Below are 19477 nucleotides of genomic sequence, written 5' to 3'. Positions count from 1 at the left end.
GCTCATTTGAGGAAAATATGGCAGTCACTTCTTCATTTTATTTTGGAAGCCCCAACCGGAAGTACATCGTTTCCCCGTCTTACTTAATACTAATTGTTCTGAAGGAGGGCGAGGAGTGCTACGCTTTATGCTCTTTTCGGCTCTGTGACCGTTTTTAATAGTTGTTTATGTGTGCTGTTATCTAACGAAGGAGTAGGACTCTTTAATGCCCTTTACACCGTCAGTTTCTGTCAGAATAAGTTCCCAGATACTTTCTGTAGCCTGGCTCGCTACACCAACGGTCGCCTGTTAACGTTATTCAGACTGGCCACCTCCTCAGACTGAACGAGGAGACCGAGTGGATTTTATTTGTGATTTTTATTTTTTTTTTACTTAATCACACAGAAAACAAGGGAGATAACATGAGTTTTGCTGACCGTTTAAAGCTACACCGGTAAGTAATGAAATCTGTGGATTCGTGATGTTGTTTTGTTATCTGGACAGCTTGGCTTTTTTTTTTTCACTCTTTTCCCCAAGTTATGTCAACGTTAGCTCCATCGTTTTAAGCATTTTCATTTTATTGCATTTCATAATGTAACATTAACTCACGGTGGGCCATAAATATTATGCTTTTTGGTATCGTCATGTGGAGAGAAGTCCAACTAAGTTAAACCCACTTTAGTCACCTTCTCACAGAAGTGAGACTTGAGTATCACCAAATCCTTTTGTTTAGTTGAATCCCTTAAGCTCCTTCTTTTTAACAAAAACAATTTACCTATATCCCTCCTCAACAGACGTATCCAGCTAGTTTCACCGTGGTGAGTAAGTAACATAGTTTCGTTTGTGTTTATTACGATTTCTTTGCCTTGAATACAGTGAGAACACTTTTCAAGTGAGTTTGTTTCATATGTTTTCTACTGCTTGTTTTATCTCTCAGCCTCTACACGTGTCCTGGTTTTATTGGAGAAATAAAAACTCCTAATTCAGCCCACAGAGTCATCTTTGGTCGTTGGCTCTTTATTCTGACAGCAGCTGTATGGAAATCATTTGCAGGTGATGTCAAATAAAGGAAATCCAGTTGAGTTAATAGATAACTGACAGTAAGGATCAGCAGTTTATCATGTACCACTGAATCAGTTTCTGTAAAAACACAATATTAATCATGCTTTGACCTGCGTTTATGAAGGGATGTTCACAACAAATGACCCTAAATGATGAAACTGTCATATTTAAGTGGTTTCAGTGTGGTTGTCAAAATGAATGCCTGCGTGAACCAAATCCTGAATGCTGCTGATGGATCAGTCAATTCAAGACATTTTTATCTCGTTTATGCGGCCGTGTAGCAAGCCAGCATTTTTCTTTTATTATAGCATTAACTGTCACTGTTGATGATAAGCTACAGTCTTACAACACCTCACCTACAACATGTCATGTCATGCTGCACCTCTCTGAGAGGACGTGTTGTGGCGGTTTTGAGGGTATAATTAGCTTTAATTTGGTTGCCAAGTGATGATGGGGTTGTTCGGTTTCTTGTGTACCCTGAGTTTCACAATAATAGGAATAAAATTGAAGGATTGGCTTTCAGCAGAGCTGGCAGCTTATAAAACATCGGTGAAGTGACCTTTTGACTGGAATATCTTCATGATATAATATCCCAGCTCTTTGCAGATTTCCATTGGAGTTTGGGATTGCAAGTTTTAGACCTGTTTGTAGATGTTACTGTGACTATCCAGCGGCTGATATATTTCGGGATTCATTGTATTTTAAAGCCAATACTTGATTGCCATCACAAGGTTTAAACAAAGCTGATCTAAACATAGCTGAAATCAGAGGTTGCAACTGGGTGCAAATCTCTCTCTGCACCATAATTATGGACAGTCTGCTGATCCTTCTTCCTGCAGCTCAGGAAACTCAACTCATGCCTTCCTGTATAGCATACCGCACAGACAAATAATGCAAGTGGGTCAGTTTGGGAGTTGCATTGTCATTGAGAGGTCTGGCAATGATGGGAGCAGCATTCTAGGGCAAAAATATGTTCGATTTAGGTCAAACCAAACAAAAGCGGCACTTTCAAGACTGACTGTGAGTGTCTCTTGTTACTTCTATTTGCCGACCCTCCTCTCATACAGCTCTGCAGGAATGCAGCTCATAGAATTATTGTGATCATGAGCTGTGCTGTGGAATTTTAACATGTCTCCCCTTCTCCAGATACTCTCAGCCTCTTAATGTGCAACGTGTCCAGATTGTTTGGTTCCAGCTAAAGGAGCCGCTGTGCAACGGCGTACAGCGACTGCATTGGTGTTGACTCAGGGAATACGAGTCAAAGCGGATGCAGTATAAAGCTTCACTTCATGTCTGTGTTTGATAGCTTTAGATCGGATGAGGCAGGATCCTTTGTTGTAGCTTCATCATGCATATAGCAGAGGAATTTAGTCTGACTCTGTAGTCCCATATCTTGTTATTGTGCCTGAGAAATAGCTCAACCTTTTATATCCCAACTCTCGTTCTGGACATATGTGCGTACATATGTGTGGTTAATCTCATTACTATCATGAGTATTCTCTGGGCTGTTATGCATGTCTTGTGATTTATGTATTTTCAAGCCCACAAACTTCTTTGAAATCACTTAAAATGCACATTCTTCCCCCATCCTATGAAAGACATGCTTTGTACAAGCATTAAATTGGATGCAGTGCTCTGCTGTATCACTGGCATTTTATATTTGGCCAAAAACAGGCTTTAGGATGACAGCAATACAGAATTCCCCTGAGGCTAGAAAAGGATTTGGTTGGCTCAATCCACAGAACCACTGCCCTGGCTTTGCTTATTCTATTTAAATTTATCTTGGGGAATACAACCTTGATAGGAGCCTACCCTTCCTGCCTGTTTCAGAATTAACCGTGTCCTTGTGTTGCCTCAGTGCCCCTTTGACCCTGCAGTGTGTTGTTTGGGCTTGTTTTTTGTTTTGAGTAATTTCAGTGTCTTGTCTTCTTTTTAGGTCGCTTACAAAAAGAGACAAGGAGGAAATGACACTCTGCTAGTACGAGAGGACTAATACAGACGTTAAAGAAGCAACTATAAATCCTGTGGTGCACAGACTCTTTGCCGATATTTTCTGCGCTACTAATTACCCGAACACGTGTAAACGTCTTTGCAAAGAAATCCCAGATGCATTCGCTAATGGAGAACTGATCTCAACATGCTGGCTCTGAGACTGGAGCAGAGGAGGCGGGGGCATGGTGAGGTTGATCGCCCGCAGAAAGAGGCCACCGCTGCCTGGCAGGGCCGTCAGGCAGGGAGATCACCCTCTCGTGAGCAGGGCATTAACATCAGGGAGAAGATCTCCCAGTGGGAAGGTCGCAGTCATCAGGGCAGCAGCCAGGATGCCGGGCTGAAAGCACACCCTCCCGTTGTATCCCGGAGTCTGTCTGGAGACCTCCTGGGAAATGGATGCTCCAGCGGGAGCTTGGGAGGGGGGCTTCGTGCAAAAGCCAGCATTTCAAAAGCAAAGAGCTTGGGATTGGATTTTAGGGAATCCCCAGCACATGTCGGACCCGGTGTGGTTAGTCGCAAGTCTGAGCCTTTGCACAAATGTTCCACTCAACTTTCAACCACATCCCCTGAAAAAAGACTTTCAACACAAACATTTGAATCTTCTAAAGTGGAGACCAACACCCCTGTTTCTACAAGTAAACAAGTTCTTTCTGCCTATGGTGACCAAAAACTGGGCCGTATCTGGGATGTTGAAATAGTTTCTAAACCTCTACCTCCGTCATCTGATGACCATGAAGACAACATGCCCGCTGGAAACTTCTACACTTCGCGGGGTTTCTGGCGGAAGCTTGACGGGGAAAGACTACTCTGGGAGAAAGGCAGGAATTCTGCAGGAGAAGCTCATCCCCCTCCAAAACCTCTGCGGACATTCCAGTATGGCGGTGCTAACAACACGAGGCACACGGTGCAATGGAACAGCAAATCTCCTCGTAACAATCATTCCAATGTGAGAAGCCGGAGGGTAGCACACCCACCGAGCTTCCCTCCTCCCCCATGTCCAGTCACAAAGAATGAAGGACTTTCAAGGCATAAAAAGAACAGGTGAGCCATCACACTAAAAGCAAAGCACATGTAACTCTTCAATCATTACTTAAAATGATTGTAACTGTTTTGCAAAGCATTTTAGAAACTAACCTAAATGATGCTGCACTTTGCTGCAGATAAAAGTCTTTTGCCGTTTACTGAGCAGCAGCCATATTTTTAGAGCAGTTTTGGAGGGAGGATACTGTTTAATTGCTGGCTGGGGTCCTTGTGTGATGTCACATGATATCTGGCAGCTTTGTTCTCTATTGTCTGGATATGGCCTAGTTCCTCAGCAGCCATGGTCCAGGGTCATCACCACACACACCCGCATTTAAGTTTTGGGAAAACTCTGCATCACTTGCACATAATCTCAGTGGTGGGAAACTCCCGTTATCTAAAACCTGCCTAAAAGTATTTCGAGGAATAGCCTATAACAATATGCTATGAGGCTAAAAGACAAAGCAAAAATAAAATGTTTTAGTTTGACAGTCCTGTTCAAACGTCTTGAGCCACACCTCATTTCTTTTTATATTGCATCCAAGCAGTCAAACTTGTTATCTTTAAGTCTGGAGCGATAGTTCTCCAAGCTTTCCGGAGCTCTTTCTTTGAACTTTTGCTGCTTTTTCACTCATTTATTTAGTTTCTTACCATTTCCAATTTTGTTAGTTGCATCTGTAAAAAAATGTCAAATCTAACACAGTTCGACAGGACTAAAATAGTATGTTTAAGTAATATTACCAATGAGGTGATTCCAAAAAAACTATTTGCTGAAAACGTGGCATTTCTGAGCATGGTGTGCAGTGTGTAATTAAGAAATTTGAGAAACTGGACAAATTAAGGACAGAAGAGGAAATGGCAGACCTTAAAAAAAAAAAAAAAAAAAAAACTATCTACAGCAGACTTTCAGTGTCTGAAAGTAACGTATAAGAAATAGGAAAAAAATACTGCAAAGACCTGACACGGGACCTGAGCATCTGGCCCCTCAGTTGATCTATCTGCTGTTCACTGAAGCCTCGTGAGAAATTATCTCACTGGAAGGCTGTCAAGGAGCCATTCTTAGGGAAGGGAAACGGGGAGAAAAATCACGCCAAATCACACAAGAACTGCACAGAAAATCTGTTCTCAAGCATCTTGTCAAAATTAGTTAGATTATTAGCTAAAAAAGTCAGATTTCGATCCACCGTGCATGATACCATGAAAGCATCTGATTGACAATAGTGTAATTATTCAGCATGACGACGATCCCCAACATACTGCAAACACACACACACACACACACAAACTAGATAAACGCACCATCAGGCATCTCCAGAGCCTGGACGTCACATTATTGAAGCAGTCTGGGGTCATCGTGATGCAGAACAAAACAAAAGGCATCTGACCTTAATAAGAATTTTGGGATATGCCTCAAGAAGCCCGGAGAACTATTACTGTGGACTATTATAAATGACAAGAAAGCTTGTCTAAGATGGTTGAGGCTGTGTTGAAGAATGAAAATGGCCACACCAGATATTGACTTTCAAGCTTGTTAGAACTATGCACGTATTTCAGTTTATGTTTGCATGTTGCTGCTCCGATTTCCTGTTTTCCTGTCGGTATATTTAACAAATAGCTAGTGGCTCGAGACTTTTGCACAGTTCTGGACATTGCTGTGCTCGTGGCTGAGTCAGTTTGTCAAGGTAACTTCTAGACTCAAATTTTAAAACGGTAAAGATGGGAAAAGAAAGATAATTTTACAGGCTACAGATGCAGGTTAGCCAGTGCTCAACACAAAAGAGCACAATCATTGTCTGCCCTGTGTATTTATTTAAATTATTAAAAGACTGCTTGATAAAACTCACTTTATACAGTGAACTGTAAACAAGGGCTGCCTTACATTTAAGATGGGATCACATCTCTTAATAAGTGCACAAGATACTGATGTAAATGCTGTCGTATTGTTTTTATCATAATTAAACTTCACTCTTGTCATTGAGCAGGTACTAATTTTGCCTGTAAAAGTTCAGCCTCACCACATTAAAATGAACCAATTGGTATCTTTTGGTTAACATTTGTCCCTGATTATCATCATTTCCACTGCAGCTCTTTAAGGAGAGGGTGATTTATTAGGATGAACAGTTAGATTTCCCAGATTATCACAGAGCCCTCCTGGGAAATTCAGTTAAAATTCAGTGTGTCATTTTACCCTCTCATGGACGCTTGTGGCCACGTGACCATTAAGACCTGGCGTGCGTGTATATTCCTCTCAGAGCTGGAGCGATACTTTCATACCTCTCCGTTTCCAGCATGCCATGACTTGAGCACATTTTATTTGTCATTCTTTTCAAGATTCACGACAGATTGGGTTTTGTTTTTCTTCTTAAGATGTTGATAAACATAAGGACAAAGACAGAAAAAAAAAATGATGTGTTTCTTCCTGCTGGAGAGACTCAGGAATAAAGGTTTTATTGTAAATCGGGGTTGATTCTACATCTAACCATTCGTGCAGATGTGCATTGCTTTTTAAAGTCTATACATTTCGCTTGTATTGACTTTTGATGAATGCATTGGGGCCTATCGGGGGTTCCTGCCCAAGGACACATTGTTATGTGGTCTTTGGAAACTATGAAAAGAATCACAAAGCCTCTGACGAATGGACAGTTGCTGTATCTCCTGAGCCACAGCTGCCCAATGTTGACAATTCTGTCAAGTTTTTCAGAAAACTCTCCGGCATTGCTTCAAACATCCACATAAAACCTGCGTTTTAGAAGGCTTTCTAATCTGGTGCCTGAGGTAGATTTGCCTTAGTAACTTTATTGTTCATGACTACAAAGATAGACTTTCAGAACAGATAGACTTTCAGAGCTGCTCCTTTGCAGCTCTTTAATTGTTTTTACCAGTGTCTTAACGTGCATTGGTCCTGCCATATCTGCACACACAGTTTCCTCATAGCTCCATGTTTACCAAGCTTCAAAGGAATCCAGTCGCTGTCATTCATTCTTGTACATTATGAAATGCCTCCACAGGGCAAAGGATTACATCACACTTGACTTGAATTATGTAATAGTCTGTTACTGCCAATTGTTAGTGCCATTTGTGTCAATTATCATGTCCTGTGTACATAACAGAAGCAGCTAAAGTCTAGTGCGTGTAAATTATATATATTTTTTTACCATTAAACAACTTCTCTGTACTATATGCGAAGTCATTTTCTTCCATGACAGCTTATCGCACTTTCCGTTTCGCCGGGTTTGACATCAACAAGGAGTTTTGTGGTTTGACGTTGGTTCAACATACAACAATAGTTTGGCAGCTATCTTTAGGACAACAGACCAGACGCCTCTTACTTTCCCTTCTCTCCCTGTCACAGGAAGTCCTTCGAGTATGAGGATGCAGCACGTCTGACAGCCCAGAAAGGCACTATGGCAGACGGGACCGTGCACTCGAGCCTTTACCATGCCTACTCTGACGACAATATTTATGAGGATATTGTCTGTAAGTCAGTCTCTTAGTGTCATAGTGTGGAGGAGATTGTTAATACGTTTCTTCAGCTTTTAATGATTCTGTCACAAAGACAAGAAGCCATAAAAACTGTTGCACAAAATTAGCAGTTGTTACAATCATCATGTCACATGCACTATATGGGCCTCTTTAGCTTATATTTGTGCGCTATATCTGCTCCTCTTAAATGGTTTGGTCTTCCATCCTGGTTTTTCTGGCTGGATCTCACTTTCTTGTCTGTACAGGTAGTCTGTGTCTTTGTAAATCATCCAGTCATGCTGTCTAATCCTTCTCCTCACCACTAACTTCCCTCAGGTGAAGTGGCCAGGGATGACCCTTATGAAGATGTCAAACTGTCTCCCATGTGTCTCCCTATTACAAGGCCTCAAGTCCCAAAGGTAATAAAATGTATTCGATCTGTGTCTTCTTTTCGTGATAACTTCCCTTTTTTGTGCCTCAGCTTTATATCTCTTTAACAAATGATACCCATCTATCCTGAGCTTGTAATAGAGGAGCAAGGAATAAATGTACTTTGACGCCTTGTAATTTTCTAAGACCAAGTGCTAACTGCATTTTGTTGCCCTCCAGTTGCTTCCTAAACCCCAAACATTGCACGGCTATGCTAGCAAAGTGGAGAAAAAGCCATTCCAAGCATTAACGGCGTCCAAATCCTCAACCCTTGCGGATACTCCAAAACCAGTGACACCTCGGCGTGCGAGCGCTCAAAAAGTCCCCAGGCCTCCTCAGGTAAGTGATCGTTTTCACAAATCATCGGATCCTGGATACTACGGCTGACTTTTTCTCACTTCTGTAAGATGAACAAGTGGTGTGTTTTCTGTTTTCTGATGAGTCATGTGTTGAGGAAGAAAGACGAAACGGGGGTGGTGACTTTCTGGGCAGGAAGATGTGCAAACTAATCTCTTTCAGTATAACATGCGAGTGCTTCTCGCAAATTTAGATAGCACATGCTGTATATTCAAGCTTACAACTCATGGCTGTTGAAAGCTGGTGGACAGGGAGAAACTTTAACTGCAAGGTAATAAAACCGACTCTTTTTTTTTTTTTATGTCTTTGAGGGAGATGACTAGAAAAGGATTGTTTCTTGAGAAACTACCTGTCTCTAGTGCTGTGTCTGTCAGCGAGGTGGAAAAATGCCAGTAAAGTCTGTTAAATCTATCTAAAAAGTGTATTCTCTTTTAAGATATGAGTGGAATATATTGGCAAAAGAGTGACAATAGGTATAGTATTTAGTTAAATTTGTATTCTTAAACTATTTTAGCTTTCTTCACATGGTTATAAAAGATTATGTGAAAATGGTTGCAGCCACAATTATCCTCTTATTTATTCTGCTGCACAACAGCTGTGTTTGTAGGTTTATTTAGTTTCTTTCTCTAGTCGGTCACACAAGTTTAGTCCTTCAAGTAGCAAAGGCACTTCTTACGGATGCATCTGAGCTTCCTCTGTGTGCTTGTTTCTGTGATGAACTCCTTTAATTCAGAGCCTTATTTGATTTCAGACATTCAGCTGTGTTCTCTTTGGGTTTTAAGAGAAGAACACAGGAATTTAAGGGTGAAAAAATGCTGTAAATCTTTAATTATGCACTTAGAGGCTGTTCTATCACAATCCCCCCGTAATGATGACTGGGCTCACAAGTATGTGTGTGTGTGTGTGCTCTGCTACACAGTATGTCAGTAAGATCGAGACCATTTTTGATGACAAGCGAGGGAGGAAGAGAGTGAAGAACCAAGGGCTCGCAGTGCGAGGTGAGTCCCGCATATCGGTACATGCGCAACGTCACAAATGCCCAGATGTCACCCAGATTAACACTTAAAGAAGATTAAATTAAACTGGAAAAACCCCAGCTTTTGATGGTGCACTTAAGGCCAGCTGTGGTACGCAAAGCCACCGATTATTAAAAACAAAGGCCGACTGTCTGCATATGATTGTGGCTTGTCAAGTCTTTTCCATTCCTGTGTTCCTCACTAATCTCTCCCTCCTTCAATTCATATGAGCAGAGGAGACCAGTGGGACAGAAAGTGACCCTGAGGACAACACTGAAGGTACCATCAAAGAGCAAACCTGGCTGTAATGTCCTTTTATGCTCATTATGCATAACATTTTGAGTTAGATATTTAAATGAAATATATAAAAACCGTGGTGATATGTGTAAACATTGCCGTATAACCTAGTGTAGAGGCAAAAGATGAGATTAAAGAAAATGAGTTCCATGAAGGCTATTTTCACCACTGCTGATTAATGCCAGCTGTGTTCCCCCTTTCTGTTTAATCAAGTGACTCGGGGAAATTCACCTGTACAATGTGCATAATAGACATCAAAGCTAGTATTTTAACTATTAGTCGACTGAAGATATATTAAACAAATGTTTTTGATTAAATACCAAACATTTGTAGGTTTTAGCTTTTTAAATGCGAAGATCAGCTGTTTGGCCCTGTGATTTCTATCATCATCAACTGTGTAACCCAACAGAAGGACAACTTTTCTACCACTTTATAGACGTTGTCACACAAACTGTGCTCTGTAATCTTACAATAATTTCAATTATCAGTTCACCCTTTGGTTATTCAGACAACCGATCAACAACTTCCTGAAATTATTAGACAGTCTGTTATAATTTCTCAAAGCAAACAAAATGCATTTACATGGCTTGACTCACGCCCACATCAGTTTGTAATTATGGTGCATTCCATTTGAACTTGGAAGCTGTTCCCGGTAGGAAGTATCAACTAAAACGACCCCCAAAGTTTGGTCCAAGTCGGAAAGTCAAAGAAAGTCCAGTACGGCTGTCCTGTGTGTAAGAAAGTGGCAGCAGTGATCTATCAGTTTGTGTCACATACACAGTTCTGTCCAGCCTCTGTCAATAAACAAATTGCTGTTCTGTATTTATGCACAAAACACAGTGCGATGCATAGTTATTGTTATTTCCAGTAATAGCCAGTGGCCAGTAAGTTAAAAGTTCTACTGGTTTTCCAACTGGGGCATATTGTCATTCCCAGTTTGATAAATTAAGAACTAAGACGATTAAGCCATTACCAAGGGCTATTCCTTGAATAACCAGTTGCCCCAGCTTGCATTTATACATAAAAGGCATTACTTGGGTTTTCGTGCTGGGAGGGATATGTCCCATGACGTGCATTACCACATTGTCTCACTGCGTGTTGTTTTGCAGGTTCCAAAAGATCAGTTTATATCCAGTCTACACTGAGACGTCGGCCAGGATATCGCACCCTTGAGAGAGACTTGATCCAGCTGCAGCAGCAGCAGCTTTTCCAGATCTTTGTGGTGGTGTCGCTGAGAAAAGGCTCCCCGGGAAACACCTACTCCCCTGAAATTACGCAACAGTTCCCCAAAATGGTTAGGAGGAGCCTTTACAGTAACATTATTCATCCATTCTTCCAGGATTGGGACCCACATTTATTTTGAGCACAATGCTTTAGTTGAATTGCATTTGTGACCACTTTGGTCTAAATTTTAATCTTGTTTGGTAAAATTAAGTGAAGATGATTCTTATTATACATGACAAGCATTCCTTGAAAGGGCTTCCCTAAAGGGAATTTCCCAGGTTGACATGAGTCAACAAACACGACCCAAGTCGTTTCTCCATTTGATCCATATTTTCACATTAGGAAAGGTTTTGTCTCTTATAGCTTGTTTATAGAAATAATTTCCAGTGAATGAGATTATAATTAATCTAAAAAGTGCCTATCTCAACTGGATCCCGCAGGAGTCTGTTTATTGATGTTATTTGGATACCTGCAGCTAAACTTAACCCGGTCTCTTTGTTTCAGTTTGAGAAGTCATCACGGCTCTCCAGGGAAGCTGAGGATCAGCTGAGGGTGATTCCGAAGTTCTGCTTCCCTGATTCTCAGGACTGGAAGCCCGCTTCAGACACACCAAGGTTAGTTTTTATTCGGTTTAATTCAAGGTTTTGATAACAAACGCTATGACAGAGCTTAAACATAACACGATAACCTTCCTCTTTTCATTTCCTTTGTGATTTTGGCTTTATTTTATATTTTTTGCTCTCATGCACACCTTGCATGTATTTTTAACAAATGTAGTCCTAATTCTTTCCATGTTATGTTTATTACCCCCATTTCCTTTATTTAACATCCTCAGCTGTTATTCAGCGCTGATTCCCCACAGGGATAATTATGGTAAATCTAATTAATTATCTGAGTGTTAAGGGGCATTGTGCAGTCGTTTTGTTTTTACTTGGTATGTTTTTGTAATGAGGTCTCCGATCTCCACTTTTATAGCCTCCCAGTCTTCAAAATATTTCTCTATAGCTGTACAAATAATTGAAAGGCATACTTTACTGATGGGGCTTTTAAACTTCCAGAAACTGAACGGTACTAGGCTAACAAACGGTGTTAATAATGAAATAATTCTATAAATCTTCTTGTTTCCTAGCTTTTGCCCCCAATTTGAATATTTACATGTTGAAGACAGTCAGTTTATGTAGCACTTCCGGTGTTTTGTCAATTTACAGTGAGACCTTTTCCTTTGTTCTGACTGGAGAAGACGGCAGTCGTTGGTTTTGTTACTGCCGCAAGATCCTGGTGAGTATGGATGTGCGTTAATATTTGTGTCTGAATCATTGACTGAAGGTTTGTGTGTGAGATGACGTGGCAGCCTGCCATGTGCTTACTCAACATCTCTGAGGAGATGTGAATCATAGACCATAAACCACTTCTGAATCTATGACCGAAGGCAAAAAGAATTTCATCATTGTCCCCTTTATTTGGCCTCATTGTCAAAGCACTGTTGTCTTTTTCGTCTCTCTATTTTGTGGGATTCTGTTGTGTTTTATAGTTTAGACAGTGCTGACCTGAAGATTGTATCTTTCTTGGGTAGATAAGCTCAGTGATGCTGCCATAAACACGGACTTTGGACTTCTTGTTTTCTTTCCGCTCCACAGTACAGAGCTCTATTAAAATATTAAATTCATTATCAAAGGAAAATGGGACGTTTGTGCTCCGGCCCTAATTGTACTTTGCTTTGAAATGTGTTCGATGTATTTTGTATGATGGATGTTTCCGTTATACCCTGCTTCATCACTTGTCAAACTTTCTGTCTTCAAGCCCAGTGGAAAGGGGAAGAGGCTGCCTGAGGTGCATTGTATTGTCAGCAAGTTGGGCTGTTTCAACCTGTTTGCAAAGGTAAAGTAACCTTACAGTACACCTGCTCACACATTTCTGCTGATAGAGGCCTTTATAGGAATATGAGAGGAGCTGCCTCTTTGATGAGTGTGGAAGCAGTTGCCTTGAAACTGTATACATTAGCATGGAAGCTATACGGAAACATAATCCTGAGCAAGCACTGTTTTCAAAAAAGGAAAGTATGCGCACAGCGTCTCTTCCATCCTCTGGTCGGCTGAGGGAAATTTGCAGTGTGAAATGTGGTCAGAATGAAACATTAACTCGAATTGCCACTAGTTCCTTATCGAGTCCCAATGATTGATGTGGCTCTGTGTCCAGATTCTGGAGGAGGTGGAGAGGCGCAGAGAAATTTCCCCACCACTGGTTTATCCTTTTATGCGTAGTGTGATGGAGGCCCCTTTTCCAGCTCCCGGACGCACAGTTACCGTCAAGAGCTTCCTCCCTGGCTCTGGAAATGAGGTAACCCCTGCACCAAAAAGAGGAAGTCTTGATTAGTAGATGCGTTCCTCTTAACCACACCCTGCTGTATATTCAGAATGATTCAGAACTGAAGGCTATCTGTGGAAACAAAGCTTCGGTGGGTTCATTTTGGGACAGCTATTTGTGTTAAAAGGGTCTATGGTAATCATCATCTCCGTGACTCATAAAAACACAGCAGAATCACTGCTTTGGTCAGACTCAACAGTTCTTTAAAAACAACATGTCGATTGTTTGATGCTGGCTACAGCTATTCACTCAGTGTTAATGGCTGTAAGTTCTACTTTGCTCGTCTTGTTTGTTGCCAGGTACTGACTTTGTGTCGCCCCGTCGACTCCAGACTCGAACATGTGGACTTTGACAGTCTGCTGCAGTGTCTCAGTGTTGGGAAGCTCCTGCAGGTATTCGCATCCCTTCTGCTCGAGAGAAGGGTCATCTTAATCGCTGACAAACTCAGGTAACAACATCTTGATTTTAAAAGGAATAGACCACTTAATGGTTAAATCAATGTTTATTATTTCACAAACTCACAATGGTAATCTGTGTGCATGTTCAGCTAATTCTAAGCTGTTGTAGAGTATAAAAGGTTAGACAGGTTTGTGTTCAAGATTCCCTGACTGAGCTCAATGTCCTTTACTGCTGGCAATGCGACCAAGTTCTCACTCCAGTCATAGAGGCCCAATACCCCATATTTGTGGCGCACCTCCATGAGGGACACAGTAAGGATTTATTAACGTCACATGAGAACTGGTTGAGCAAACTCTCATGCACCCTCCATTCTCCTTGTGAGGGTAAAAAGATGGTCCAGTGTTCTGCAACTAGGATTAAAAGGGTATTGTTCCTTCTGAATGTGAGGTCCAACTAGCTTCTGCTCCAGCACCCCAGCACAGATTTTCTCAGGGAAGCTGAGAGGTGCGATTTCCCCCGGTATTTGGAACATACCCTCCGGTCCCCCTTTATAAAAAGAGAGACCTCCAAACCAACATCCAGGACCTTAAGGAACTTGGGGCAGATCTCTTCAATGCTGGGACCTTGTTGCCACGGAGTTGTTTAACTACTTTAGCAACTTCAGCCCTGATGTGCTTCTGCTACAGAGGACATATCAGTTGGGTCGAGAAGGTGCTCAAATATTCCTTTCCCCAGTCGTGGACTGCAGCATTCCATCCCTACTGTTGACAGTGTTGGCAAAGCACCTCTTCCCCCACCTGAATCATCTGACAGTTTGCCAGAATCTCTTGGAGGCTGACTGAAAGTCATTTTCCACAGCTACTCAAGCCGCATTTCTTTTGACTTGTTGGCACCTTTCCGCTGCCTCCAGAGTTCCACAAGCTAACCAAGCTCTGTAGGACTCTTTCTTCAGCCTCCTTCACCACAACAAACATAAACCACCTTATGGGGGCAGCAGCAATGGAGGCCCAAAACATTGCTCGTTCGGGCTCAATGTCCCCCACTTTCCTCAGAATGTGGGAGAAGCTCTGCCAGCAATGGGAGTTGAAGATCTCCTGGACTGGGCTCCCTGCTAAACGTTCCCCTGCTACTTGATCCAACTCACCACCCGGTGGTGATCAGTTGACAGTTCAGCGAGGGCGTACACTTACAGACAAACCATGTCCAACAACAGTACACCACTTAGGTTCAGTGGGGGCAGGCCGTTCCCCCTCACACCCCTCCAGGTTTGAGCATTGAAGTTCCCCAGGTGGCATCAAAAAGGCTGGGTACTCTGATCAGGAGCATGTGCAAACAACCGTCAGAACCCTTTCCTCAGCCACTGGGGAAAACATTTGAGCACATTAACTAGGGGCTATAAGTAATGCAAGCCCTGCCTGACCAGGGCAACTGGTGAGTGGAAAAACCCCTCCCACCACAATAAGGTGGCAGTTCATGGAGGTTAAGCTACTACTGACCAAAAACAGGTTTGTAGAGCAACTCATTATTTTTAAGCTTTTGTAGGTGCCTGAAATAAAGAGGGGGTTTATGAAGTATCACACAATTTGAAGGTAATTTCAAGGGATGTAAAAGGTTCAGATATGAAGCTAACAGTGTACCAAGAGAGCTCATGTGCAACAATGTGCCCTCAAAGAGGTGATTAGAAACACAAAAAGCTGTCAGTATCATATTAAATAGTCCGAGGACGTTGTCGAGGAAAATTGTGAGAAATTGTTCAAGTTTAGAAAAGGAAAAAAAAGCTGAATTTAAAGTTGCCTTTTGGGAGTTTCCAGGAGAATATTGGCTTCATAAATTTCCCCCATCAAAAGAAAGAAGAGAAGGTATTTCACAGCATGAAGGCAACGGGCCATACAATAAAAGAGTCTCAGCAGAATAGTAGTAATACTCCACAAAAGAGGATGAAGACATTTGTTTTACTTTTGGAGAATTTGGTCCTGCAGTTACAGCTGATTACTGAAAATGTGGCCGTTTTCCCCCATCTTCAGGGAGCCATGATTGATAACTTTGTGTAACTCGATCTATGTGAGAAGTGAACTGCGTTTAGTTCAAGCCTCCTTTCATCCTGTCTTACTGCAGTGTGTTGTCCCGATGTGGCCACGCAGTGCTGGCGCTGCTGTACCCGTTCACTTGGCAGCACACGTTTGTGCCCGTGTTACCAGCCAGCATGCTGGACATCAGCTGCTCCCCGACCCCCTTCCTTATTGGTGTGCTGGCACCGTGCCTGCCACAGCTGCTGGAGCTGCCCATTGAAGAGGTACATCTGGGAGAGTTGCGTCAAAATAGAAGTCACTGTACAGTTTAAATAACTAAAGCCATATTGTCATTTTGCACTCACTGTAAACGCAGTTGCTGCGACGCACCTTTTCTTGTTGCGCAACTGTGAACTTCCAGTCAGTAACCGCCATTCCTTTTTCTTGTCGTCTTCCCAGGTGCTCATAGTGGATCTGTGCGCAGACAAGTTTGTCGTTCAGGTGTGTACGCAGTTAGTTGTGTGTGTGTAGTGGCACACGTAGGTGTGGTCCCGCTGGAAAAGAGCTTTGCCTACACTTGTCCCATGTTGGGTTTCGGGTGGGGTGCTTTAAGGGTGACAAAGAAAAGTGAGCTACTCGCACACAAGCAGAGAGAAAACTATGCGGGATGTAAAAGCGCCGCAGAGTCATGGTACAAACACATTTGATTCAGAGCCACAGGACAGGCTGAACGGCCGACTGGGTTTCAATTTATCTGAGCTCAATATTTGCCCATAATACCCTTCATCTGGTGTACTTGATTTAAGTTTACACTTTAAAATGAATTGCAGGCCAAAGAATTTCACATAGCATGTTTTTAAACACTCTGGATTATATATCAGTCATTTTCCAAATGCTTAGGACTGCCTGAAATGCTTAAAAGCATTTATTTGTTGTGCTTTTCCTGTGCACCTGATATGAAGCATCTTTCCTCAATTTGTTCTGTTTACTGGTGTCTAAGAGATTCCACCTGAAGCCAAAAGCATCAGTTATAGTGTGTGAGAAGCATATTTAGATTTAGTAATTGGCATAATGTGACTTACGGTCATTGTTTTCTGGTGTGTTTGGTAGCTGGGAGATGAAGACTGCATCCTGCCCAGTAAACTGCAGGCAGCACTGCAGCAGATCCTGGAGGACAGGGAAGATATCCTGAGACAAGACAATGCAGAATCATGTGGAGGTTGGTCCAACAGTCCTACTCAAATAACACGAGTTAAAGTTATGATCAGCTGTAGCTTACACTTAAGCTGCGAACGCGAGCTCCTTATTCTGGTTTGTAACAGAGATCAGAGCCACTGATGATCCATCAAGTTTTGTAACAGATTCTTAAGTGTGTGAACCACATAGAACTTTTAGTATCAAGTCATATGAGAAGCATAGGCCTTCAGCATGTCTTTGTTTTGTTGTAGAACTAATAGATCTTACAGGGAATCTTCTTGCTGTACAACGATTTATTATCTCTGAAGGATTTGTGTTGTAAACCTCTGTCTTGATTTAAATGTGGTCCTTCCAGGCCTGCAGGCTGACCTGAGCTCCCTGGTGTCAGAAGCTTTTGTTCGGTTCTTTGTGGAGCTGGTTGGCCACTATCCCCTGCACATGGTGGAGAACTCCAATGGAAGCAAGGAGCTGCAGCGCGACAGTTTCCGCAAATCTCACCCCTCCCGTGGAGTGCGGCAGTTCCTGCAGCTCTTCATGGACACGCAGATGTTTGCTGGGTTCATTCAGGACAAAGAGCTGCGCAAGGGAGGAGGAAAAGGTGATTATGATTAATACAATGATTTATACGGAGAAATATTTCTGTTTTATCATGAACTGGCTTATTTATTTCCATAAATTCTGAGAAAGGAAATTTACAGCTATGCACAGATTACTTTTAATGTCTGAATCCAGAGGAAAGTACCATATTTTCCAGACTATAAGGTGCACTTTTTTTTCATAGTTTGTCTGGTCCTGCGACTTGTATGTTAAAATATATAATATAACATGTTAATTCATACTGACTGATATGAACCAAGGAGAACACGTTGCTATCTACAGCCGCCAGAGGACACTAAGCTTGTGACGACTATATGCTGCTCCTGTACCACCGACAAAATTAACTGAAACTGAGACAACCGAGAAAGAAAATCCTATTCTGCAGATTACAGACTGCAGGTAGTAAAATATCGCAGCCGAAAACTAATCGAGCAGCAGAAAGAAAGTTAGGAGTGAGTGAGAAACTTTTGAGGGACTGGCGAAAGGCAGAGGTTAAGATTAGTTCAATTAAGAAAACAAAGAAAGCCGATTGTGGGCTGAAAGCAAGATGAGCAGAGCTGGAGGGACGAGTCCACAGGACAACAACGTACTGCCGGGAGCAGCTGTTCAACGACGCAGTTACGTCTCCACGCCCTGGTATTTGCCAAGGAGCCGAGTATAAATGACTTCTTGGTGTTGCCGCTTCATGCCTCTCTATCAGAGCACGGACAGTGTTTCTGTGCCAGAAACTGCCGGCAGACTTCCAAGCCAAAAGGTCGACCGTTTCCGTGAGTTAATTGAAAAGCAGGTAACTGAACAACGTGTCACTGGATCACATCAACATGGACGAGGTCCCGCTCACGTTTGACATCGACCGAAGCGTCGCAGAGAAATTTTGTGAAATAAATTTCCTTTTCTTAGGTTTTTCCTCCTCTTCGTGACGCATTTTTAGACTGATGCGACTTATCTGAAGCAATTTATAGTCCGGAAAATACAGTAAATGGGAAAAAAGATAGGATTAAAACATGGTAACTTTGATAAGCTGCATACAAACTTTTAAAAAAAATGAAACTTAACTTTCCAACATTGAGCTGACTTGTTCAAGAAGATCAATGTTTCCAATCACTCCCTTAGATGGATAAAATGTTGTTTAATCAGGTTATCTGACTTCAGTTTGAGTCAGAGCTGGCATGATATGGAAGGTCAATGTTCGAAAACGTGACTTTAAGTCATTTCTGAGAAAGACTACAGACGAACCATTTTTAGAAGTTGAGCTTCTCCGGCAGTAAATATCCAGTGAGCGCGGCTCAACATTTTGCTCTTATTCTCAGGTCTCTTTGAAGCCAGAGTGACCGAGTATCTGGATTCGTGTCCCGAGCCTGAGCCAAGCGGCGTGAATAAATTTCTCAAAGGACTGGGTAAGTGTCAGTCTATCAAAAGTTGACTTTTAAAGGTTACTTTTCAACGGTTAATTGTTCTTTTACTTCTTTTAGGAAACAAGATGAAGCTCCTGCAAATTAAATGAAAAAAAAACAACATCTTGATTTGTAAATGAAAAAAACTTTGATTTAAAAACAGAACACTTGTTGCTGCTGGACTGGCTGCGAGTAATGAATGTAGAGAAGTCTCATTTGGGCGTGAATGGAACAATAAGGAGTTTTGATTTTTATTTTTTAAATGGATGCCTGAGAGCCGTGCAGATCTCGTTGGATGAAGACTGAAAACACCTTTTATCTTCCCTTTTTCAAGCCTTGAAATTACAAAAACATTCCAGCTACTGATGTTCTCAACGTTAAACTCTGGTGGTAATTATGATCTCCACTTGGAAACTTGTTTACTTGTAACTTTTCTAACATTTGTTCAGGAAATGTAAACCAACAGTGTTGTAAAAATTGTAAATAATGTGTAGTTCCAACCTGGAGCATGTTTTTGTACATCCTAATGTTAATTCCATTATTGTTGCATTTCTTCCAGCTGAAACGAAAGCCTCTCTGGTTACTCTGTTTCACATTCAGTTGAGGTTTATTAACTGATCAGATTTCAAATAGTTTCCATGTTAAATCAAACCTCTTTTTATATATATATATATATACC

The 19477-nt window shown here is 41.8% G+C and overlaps 1 protein-coding gene across 2 annotated transcripts; it reads left to right on the top strand.

Annotated features, from left to right (window-relative positions):
* The first annotated feature begins 192 nt into the window (after positions 1 to 192).
* On the top strand, positions 193 to 19041 carry dennd2c (DENN/MADD domain containing 2C). 2 transcript variants are annotated; one of them, XM_072367148.1, is made up of 19 exons: positions 193 to 433; positions 2978 to 4074; positions 7406 to 7530; positions 7852 to 7934; positions 8125 to 8283; positions 9221 to 9299; positions 9552 to 9596; positions 10724 to 10908; positions 11343 to 11452; positions 12047 to 12116; positions 12639 to 12716; positions 13035 to 13175; positions 13502 to 13650; positions 15717 to 15894; positions 16070 to 16111; positions 16721 to 16829; positions 17163 to 17405; positions 18715 to 18801; positions 18877 to 19041. In XM_072367148.1, the coding sequence occupies exons 2-19, from the start codon at positions 3179 to 3181 to the stop codon at positions 18906 to 18908; spliced, it is 2811 nt and encodes a 936-aa protein (XP_072223249.1). In that variant the 5' UTR covers positions 193 to 433; positions 2978 to 3178; the 3' UTR covers positions 18909 to 19041. The 2 variants fall into 2 exon arrangements, with proteins under 2 accessions (XP_072223249.1, XP_072223250.1); XM_072367149.1 differs by lacking the exons at positions 18715 to 18801; positions 18877 to 19041 and having other exon boundaries at positions 17171 to 17258.
* The last annotated feature ends 436 nt before the right edge of the window (positions 19042 to 19477 follow it).

Source organism: Leuresthes tenuis, unplaced genomic scaffold (assembly GCF_036924035.1).
Source record: "Leuresthes tenuis unplaced genomic scaffold, fLeuTen1.0.hap1 SCAF_16, whole genome shotgun sequence".
Taxonomy (NCBI): Eukaryota; Metazoa; Chordata; class Actinopteri; order Atheriniformes; family Atherinopsidae; genus Leuresthes; species Leuresthes tenuis.
The sequence above is the reverse complement of the archived record's forward strand: the minus strand, read 5'-3'. Positions and strand labels throughout refer to the sequence as shown.

Bases quoted from the DNA above. Each gene is read 5' to 3' on its own strand.
- dennd2c (XM_072367148.1), top strand. From the start codon at position 3,179: ATGCTGGCTCTGAGACTGGAGCAGAGGAGGCGGGGGCATGGTGAGGTT. The intron at 11,453-12,046 runs GTTAGTTTTTAT...GTCAATTTACAG, and splicing joins CCCGCTTCAGACACACCAAG to TGAGACCTTTTCCTTTGTTC. The intron at 18,802-18,876 runs GTAAGTGTCAGT...TACTTCTTTTAG, and splicing joins TAAATTTCTCAAAGGACTGG to GAAACAAGATGAAGCTCCTG.